General features: G+C 31.1%; 1 protein-coding gene across 1 annotated transcript; it reads left to right on the plus strand.

The window, feature by feature from the left end:
• The first annotated feature begins 6,345 nt into the window (after positions 1-6,345).
• On the plus strand, positions 6,346-9,363 carry LOC122290453 (transmembrane protein 45B-like). The gene is made up of 2 exons (XM_043098177.1): positions 6,346-7,104; positions 8,531-9,363. Exons 1-2 carry the CDS (start codon positions 6,758-6,760, stop codon positions 9,018-9,020), a joined length of 837 nt encoding a protein of 278 aa, XP_042954111.1. The 5' UTR covers positions 6,346-6,757; the 3' UTR covers positions 9,021-9,363.
• Positions 9,364-9,581: the final 218 nt, after the last annotated feature.

A 9,581-nucleotide genomic window follows, 5' to 3' on the forward strand; every position in this document is an offset into this window, starting at 1 on the left:
GGGCGACGTGGAGGGATGCCATAGGCCAGTGGAGCCAGGGGAGAGATCTTGGCGCCGTGAGGCCGTCTTTGTCCAGCTGCGAGTTAAAAAGAAAACAACAAAATTATTCGTATTTTTCAGTAGAGAAATAATTTAGCTATAAACTTAGGACTCAGGAGATTAATTGATTCCGTACCGTTATCTTTACATAACAATGATACGTATACTCTCTATTTAAGGAATGTAATACAAACATATATAATTTTATTTTTAAAATTATTAAATTATCTTTTTTAAAATAATATTTTTTTTTTAATAAAAGACCTGCATATACAGTCCCCACTTAAAAATTATAAATAGAATTTCTCATCTTTATAAACCGATTCTTTCATTTTATCGATTTATCTCTCTTTTTTAATCAAGTGTCAATTTATATTATATATTAATATATCTATAGTGTTATTACTATAAATTATAATATTTTGCTAATATCATAGTATAATACTAATATATATCATAGTATGATACTATATTAATATGATACTGTATTAATATCATATTATTAATATTATACTAATATCATAGTATTAATACTAACATACTAAGTTAACTATATTATATTATAACTCTTATAACATATTATAAAAAAAATTGATAAATGTTCGTATTTAGGATTAAAATCTTATATTATAAATTATGATATAAAATTATTTCATATATAATATATAATTATATATAAAAATTTCATATATAATTATATATATTATATATAAAGGTATGCTTGGTTTGAAAATAGAAGAGATTGTAGCATGTGTGGGCAAATAGGATGATTGATGTTTCTAATGTGTAGCATTCTATACATTTAAGGTTGTCGTTTTATAATGTTCTCCTTACTAGTGACCATTTTAGAGAGAGATACTCTCCATTCTCTCTGGAACCTCATTTCTATGACAACTGTGGCCAGAGAGGAGGGTGGAACTGTAGCTTTCACCCTCCTATCTTTCTCATTTCCTTTTATGTATTGTGTATACACTTTCAATATAGTATTTTTTTTCCTCATCCCTCTTGTGGTTCAATTTTGGTCAAATCTAATTCTTTCTGGGCACCTTCAGCCTACACGCGACGTACCAACACTTCCTATAGCTGCCAATCTATTGGGATGGTGCGGAGTTGCGCCAAAATGCTCGGCATAATGTTTCCGACGGCTACACGCATCGTACTAGCAGTTTCATCACGCCAAGATCTTTCATATATGAGTCACCTCGTTTTCTTCCCACCAGCGCGTGGCTGTCCCATGTCATCACAAGTGCGCTAGAACGTAGATAATCATTGGCCGCAAATCAGCCCATCCAATGACATGTTTTCTATTATATTTTCGTTTTCCCTAACCGGTTATCTCAATGAAAGAATTGCGGATCTCTCTAAAAATTATCTCAAAACAACAGTGCACCCGCTACTCTCACTACTTCTAGCGGTATTGGTCGCAACTTTTTGCAAACGTCTTATAGCCGTCTTTTTAAGACGGTATTCTCTTGGTATGACTTGGGTGAAGATCAAGAAATTGGTTGTTAAAACTCGCTTCTTTATTTTTTATGCACTTCTTTATATTGTTATTATTATTTTGGAGTGTTTGTTAGGGAACTCTGCCCCCTTCTCATGTATTATATTTTTTAATTTTTTTTATGAAGTTTACTTGTTTGCTTAGGAGAAAAAAATTTATTTTTTAAAAATGGTTGCCGTAAAGCCGTAAAATTTGGGCATGGATTTGTCAAATGCTCATTTATGCAATGAGTACGTGAATATGAAGATTATTAATTGCGTGTGAGAAATTGTGTTGCAATAATAATTGTAAGTGAAAGTTATTTATTTAGCTTCAGTTTAAATAGTAAAATGAGATAAAATAATTTTAAATAAAAATTGATAAAATATTATCACTATCCAAACGGGACAATTGCTCTAAATTGAAATACTGGAGTAATCATTTTAGATGATTTATAAATAATAATAAAAAAATAAAAATTATTTATAAATAATAATAAAGTAATCATTTATCAAACAAAGCGTAAACCACTTTAGAATAGTTGTACCATTCGAAGGCACATTCCAAGAGCAAACGTGTCCTAGTGTTTCAATTGTATATGTCATGAACCCACCAAGGAAACACTGCAATCAGCCAATCTCTTGGAGTTTTTATTCATGAACAGCATCATGCCGTTGTTAATGACTTTCACATGCACTACGTATTCCCAAAGGAAAATGATAGGTGCACTGTATCATTTGTCTCCATCATGAATTTTTTTTCTTAGAGTTTGTATTTGTTTATTTTTTAATTATATATATATATGCTTTAAAATAATTTAAAAAAATTACATTAGCAGTACAAATTTTCAAAGAATTTTCTCTACGGCCTTAACTAAACAAATTAATGGATTTAACCCATCTTGTAAAACCGATTCAAAATAAAAAGTTTGCTCAAACCTTATAAATATGTCAAGAGTCTTATCCACAGACAATTTGAGATTTATTTCTCAACATCCTTCCTCCTTCCTATATAGATTAATATTTTTTTTAAAATTTTTGTCACAGGGTAATTAGTGTGGGGATACTCTCATTCGTCCTATGATAGGTTTTGGTATTTATTATAAAAAAATTCATAGGCCTAACTTATTTTACAAAAATGTTTTAAAGATAAAGGTTTACTCTAATCTTATAAACATGCTTAAAATCTTATCCACAAATAATATAAGATTTATTTATAAACATTAACATTGTCTATCCACAAATTTCCTTTATTACTGATGAGAAAACAAGAACATGAGACGACATTTCTTGGAATTTAGGTTTGGTTTGGTATCAAAAAATTTTAATTTCAAACTCAAAATTTTCATCTCATTATTATAATTTTTTCAAATTTTCATATAAAATATAATAAATAATTCAATTTTTTCTTAATTTTTTTAAATCTTAAAATAATAATAATATTAAAATATAATATTTTAATATTTTATCTTAAATTAAAAAATTTTATTCCACTTATCAAACAGAACCCAATGGAAACTCAAATCTCTAATCCACCATCCATCAATGAATCAAGAGTGTTACTTTCTCCATAAAGGAATAGGCTAACTTCATTGATCATCTCGTGCAAAAAGACAGAGAAAGGACAAAGTGATTTCCCTTATTTCAAGATCGAAGTCTCAGATCCCCACAACCAACATCAACGGCACATCTTTCCACATCTCTTCGTTCCATTTTTATAATAAAATACATAAACAGCAGTAAACGAGGTTTGATTCGCAGAATGTAAGCCGTTTAAAGTGGGCATAAGTATACAGAACTCACATGCTATGGAGCTCCATCACTCAGATGCGCATATGTAACTCTTAATTTCCTCACCTTGTCTTTCCTTATTAAATTCCCGATCACTTGCAGTTAAGAAGTCTTTTTAAAAGGAACAATTCTACACAATTTCTCAATCTTCATATATTACTTTTTTTTTAATTTTTTTTAATTTATTCTTTTTAAATTAATTCAATTATTTTATTCATTATTCATATATTAAATATTTGATAAAAGAAAAAAATAATAAAAAATAAAAATAATATAATGTATAGAAGTTATATGAATAGTAAGAAGTTGTATAAATTTTTTCTTTTAAAAGGGGGAAAAAGTTCTTTTTGTGCTTTAATATGTGTGAGTGTCGTGTTTTTACATTGAACAAGGCTTTCTCCAAGGCTTTTTCTTTTTTCTTTTTTCTTCTCCTTTTTTTTCTTGTTTAATTTGTTGATTTGTTTATCTCTAAAAAGTTGTTTCGGGCCCTCAGTTTTGATTAATCCAATTTTTTTCTTAAGTAAGGAGAGAGTTGCTACGCCAACCCTTCTTGGATGTGACAATAAGAATATTTTCACTACATTTCAGTTTGAGCCATAACTATTGCCACAAGGACAAACCCGTCACCATAGCACCTCCAAATTATCCAACTGATCCAAATCATATTTTATATCCCAAAAGTCAAGTTTTACTACCACAAATGGTTTCAGCTTATGTCTTGACTCAAATTTTTTATCTCAAAGTTATGAAATGTCAACTCGTACCAACTAAGTTTATCTCCTTAATAAAAACATCCTTAAAAATAAGAGTGTTATGTTCATTAATTTTGTGTATGGAAAAAATGAGTGAATATACAAGCAATTGTCTCTCATCTTGCCCTACAATTTCTTAAAACAATCATCTTAAACTCTTAATCTTGAGCCGTGAAATTATGTTGGAAGACTTTAGCATACTCTTAAATCACTTAGAGGAGCAATTACAATAATCTAACATGAGCTATAAGACGAGTAAATAGACAATCTTGTAAAAATTTTGTTCCGCTTGAGATAATTCTATTTAACCTTATTTAACACCAATAATTCAAAAGAAACTTGTTAATTCAAAAGAAACTTGTCCCTCTTGTTCTTTTCAATAAAAGAATTTGACACTTCTCTAATCTATTTTTACAATGAGTTTTGCTACTCACCATCCTAACATACAACGCATTACACTTATTTTAATTTATTTTGATTTTATTCTTCCTAAATTAATTGATTTATTCCGTTTTTTATTTATACACCACACATTTGATAAGAGAAAAGAATAAAAAAATGTACAGCATATGGTATGTGAATAATGAGTGAAACTTTTCTTTTACAAGCCTTTGTTTGCTTCTTGGGAAAGCTTTGATTTTATACAATTATGTCATTTTGGTAACAAAATTATGAAAAAAGTATCGGTTGTAAACTCAGTTAAGCAAAGGGTTTTGACAATAGTCTCGTCTTCATATCGATGGTATACTGCCTTTTTTCCTTTTTTTTTTTTTTTTTTTTTTTTTAATGTTCTTTAGACTAATTTTTTTGTAATATTTTAAAGTTGTATTTAGATATTGAGCTGAATTAACTCAGTTATTTATGAATAGTAGTGAGTTGAGACGATTGAAGATGAGTTTAAATATGTTTAGATGTTAATATGAGTTTAGTACTATTTATAAGAAGTTAAAAATGTATTTAGATATTAAAATGAACTTGTATAAATATTACTAGTATGAAGTCCAACAATAATTAGAAAATTGTTGTAAAGATTAAATAATTAATTTATTAAATCATTTACTAATAAATAACATAAATTGCTTAGTTGCATGTAAAAATATTACAACAAAATAAAAACAAAATATTCACAATGCTATAGAAACAAAATTTTCTTACTCTAAATTAAAAAAATAAAATAAAATAAAATAATTATCAATAAAATTACAATAGTATCATGCCCACATTTTATTTTATTTTATTATTTATTTATATATTATTTAATTAGTGCTAAAAAATGCATATACTACTAAAAATAAAAAAACATTGAGTCGTTCAGCAAATTGAACCTCGCTTGATTCAATGCTCGAGACGTTTGTGGCTCGCTAGAGCGGGTTCAATCGCTTGAAATGGAGAGTGGGTATGCTACAGATAAAAGAAATTAAAGTAGATCTTTTCATCTTTATATACTTTTTACTTTTTTAAAGAAAAGAGAAAAAAACAGGAAAGTCAGATATGATTTTACCTTTTGTCAATTTGGGTCCCAATGTCTCGTAAAGTTTTAAGATGAAATGTAATAACAAAGGCTCGAGTATTTTTGGTTGTTAAATGAAATTTAAAATTGAAATGCACTCAGATATTTTTAATCCCCAAATGAGCTCTAAGACATGCATAAAAAGTGAAGGTTGCGTTTAGATGTTAAGCTTGAGTTAAAATAAAAGTTAAAAATTAAATAAAATATTATTAAAATATTATTTTTTTAATAAAATAAAATATTTTTAAAATATTATCTTTTTAATAATAATAATATGATTTTAAGAAATAAAAATTTTGAATTGTTTATTATATTTTGTGTTAAAATATAAAAAAGTTGTAATGATTAGATGAGATGAGTTGAAGTGGATTGAAGATCCAAACTGGTTATGACCCGTTTGAATGTTGAGCTGAGTTAAGTTGAATTGAGATGAAAGTTAAATAAAATATTATTAAAATATTATTTTTTAATATTATTATTATTTAAGAATTTGAAAAAATTGAATTTTTTATAATAGTTTACGTTAAAATTTGAAAAAATTGTAAGGATTAGATTAGATAAATTGAGGTGGATTTGAGATCCAAACTTAAACATCCCTATAATTGCTAGAGACTTTCAATTTATCTTCGTAAATAAAGAAATATGTCAACTCTTACTTTAGAGAAGATAGTAAAATAAGTAAATACGAGGATTAGATCGATTTGCAATTTTTCTAACACGTTTAAAAAAAGTAAGAAGAATTGTAGCTTCCTTAGACATAAATACTCAGATCTTGAAGATTAGAAGCAAAACGCAAGGAAATTGCGTATGTGACGTTGAATCTATTGTTTTTGTGATGGGTCGCATGTGAGGATCACATCATTATCGTAAAAGCATCATCGTTTACTTTACAGTCTGTCTGGTACTCACGCTCGGAAAGAAGGAAGTGATACGGGAAAGATTCAACGCATGAAGCCAAAAGTTTGCCACAGAAATGAAGACGATTCTTACTACGAACACTGAAACTGATTCTTTTTTAAACAGAAAATCCAGGTTGATTATTTTTTTTGCTGATTAATCCATATTGATTCAAGAACACGAAGAAAACCCCAGAAATTTGACAGAAGAACAGTCCAAACTTCAAAGGATTAGTTGATTGCATCTCAGAGTGGTAAAAGCTTGGAAAAAGAAGCAAAGGGAAAGAAAAATGGGATCTTTCAAGGGTCATGTTCTGCCGGGAACATTGTTTCTGTTGGTTGGAGTGTGGCACATATGGAGCTCTGTGGTTCGATATGTTGGGAACCCGAAAACGTTCAGAGTTCGGGTTTGGAATCCCGTGCCGGGTTTTGACGGGAGGCTCAAGTATTTGGAGCTTTATCTTGTTGCAATTGGTGCTTTTATTGATTTGTGTATTGAGCTTTTGTATTCGACCCACCTCAAATTTGTTGCCGATGGTGTCTCGAATCCGTCCCACTTGAATAATTTGGAGCACTCAGGGATGCTCCTAATGTTCTTCATCTTTGGTTTGGTTGCTCTGCTCTCTGAGAAAACAAGGTTAGTCATAGGTTTTTTCTCGAGAATTTCATGTAGCTACTAAGCTTTTTGGTGCCTGAGTATTATGAAACGGGAAAAGCTGAGCCTAAAATGATTTTGGCTTGCTCGGTTTGAATTTGTTTCATTGTGCCCAAACTTTATTTTTCTGTATACCAATCAATTCATTGTAGACCATTATATATATGTTTAATCGCAAGGAAAAACCAGCTTTTGCTACGTTTTGTAACTGAGAAGTTGAGAACTGCTTTATGCAGTCATGCTCGGGTTTGGGTCAATTGAGCGGATGTAAATTGAAGCTTGGAGGTCTGAATTTTGAATATAACATGTAAACCTTTGCAGATGGCAGTTTTACTTTAGAGCTTGCCTGGGATTTCCTCTAGCCTCCTCTCCTGATGTTTCTAATTAAGCCTCAATGTTTATACCATCTTTTTATGTTTCGAAACCAGGTTTTTGGGGTTTACACACAGCAAGATAAGTGGACCAAATGGCATCTCGCCCATTGTTTTAAACAAGGGAGTCTGGTGGATGACTTGTGCATTGGCTATAAAAGAAGGGAAAAAACCCCAGTATACACTCCCTCGAACTTTCCCTCTGATTTTAGTCTGAACCAAGAGTACGATCATTGCTACCATTATGCCAAATGCACAAGATGGAAGAAATGTTTCTTCTTGTTTTTTTTTTCCCTCTCTAATGAGGTGATACGTTAGATAAGTTTTGAAAATTGTTTTTTGGATCAATTTGAAAATTACTTTAGGAAATATGTAGTGTGTGAGAGATATTATTTGTGACATGAAGAGATATACACTTTCAGTAAAAAAATAAGATTGCTTAGATGGGTTCCATAATCTATTTGCTCAGAAACATTTTGGAAATCTGAATGTGTTGGCGAGTCCAGACACTTTATTTCTGCGTATTTCTCGTGGGAAACACTTTAATAAATAATAACTCATGACAATTAAATGTGAATGGTGGTAAGCCTTTGAGTCATGGAGCATTTGATGGATTACTGTTGCACACGGGGACTCTGGTCTCATAGGTTTGAATATTTAAGCCAAGATTGTTGTCTTGAAGCATTTCCTCATCAAGCCTTGATATGTTGCATGCTTTTTTATTTGTATCTTTTTCTAAAATATCAGTTGAATTTAATCAGTATGTTGCTCAGTGTTTTTGAAAAAATAATGATTGATGGTTATGGGCACTTTGCAGTGTCATTTTAAATCCAGTGAGATTAAAATTGGTAATGCCATTTTATAAAGAGGTTCACTGCATCATATTAGAACCCTATCGTTACAATTGGTAAATCATTGCTAACTTTTACCTAACCATCACCACAAGATTTTAAAATTAAATTCATCAACTGTAATCATGGCTTTTATTGTCTTATCCTCTTTGTATTTTTTTTGTTTAACATTTCCTTTCTGTTTAGGTTTCTTCCCTTGCCAGAAGGAGCTCTTTGTTTGATTGCTGCCACAGCATTCTCTGTAGAGTATCTCCTATTCTACTTTCACTCGACAACCCATAAAGGCCTTGAAGGGTACTACCACCTTCTTCTTGTTCTCTTGATAGGGCTTTGCATAATGTCCACGGTTACTGGCGCCTTCTTACCGACCAGCTTTCCAGTTGATTTGTGTAGTGGCATTGCTATAACACTCCAGGGTCTTTGGTTCTATCAGACTGCCTTCACTCTCTATGGTCCCATGATGCCACATGGTTGTTGGCTTAAGGAAAGCCAGATCTCTTGTCACTCAAAAGACAGCGAGGTCCGAGGTGAGTTGCTTGCAAACTTCCAGCTATTTTCTTTGGTCCTCAGTGTACTTGTTGCTGTTGTGGGATCATATGCTGTTGCAGCTTCACGATACGGGCATTCTGAGCTTCGGAGCTTGCACGCCATTCAGGATGGATTAGATCAAGATTAGAGTAGGGTATATATATTTATATAATCTTTCTTAAGTCCCAGTTATGTAGGGTCTTCTCAAAGAGGCATTTTGATGTCTTCTGGAGATGAAATTGTTTTATTCTATTTGCATGCAGTCTGAATTTGTACACGTAATAGAATGAATATGCTGTTCAAGAAGCATGATGCAGTGGTCTGGTATCATAATTGTCTATTTGTCTTGGTTTTGGTTTGGACAGAAGAATGTTAAAGTGGACAGCGAATGTGAAATGCACAAAGGGGTGCAATATGCTTAGAACAATCGCTTCACCATCTCAATGATATAGATTCTGGGAATATGTAAATGGCAACATTGTTTGAGACAATTATTTTGGGTACGGCAACGGACATGATTGAGGATGTTTTCCAAAAGGATATATATATATCTACTATATATATAAACTCAAATGAGAGAGGAACAGTATTTTCTTATAATATTTTTTCTTCCCATTTTACCCCTGCTTTGTGTACATTTTTGCCGAGTCCCTCAGACCTCTCTCTCGGTTTTGGCCATTCGTTCAGATGAATCTCGAGGGTGAGGTGC

This window comes from Carya illinoinensis, chromosome 12 (genome assembly GCF_018687715.1).
Source record: "Carya illinoinensis cultivar Pawnee chromosome 12, C.illinoinensisPawnee_v1, whole genome shotgun sequence".
In the NCBI taxonomy this organism is placed as follows: domain Eukaryota; kingdom Viridiplantae; phylum Streptophyta; class Magnoliopsida; order Fagales; family Juglandaceae; genus Carya; species Carya illinoinensis.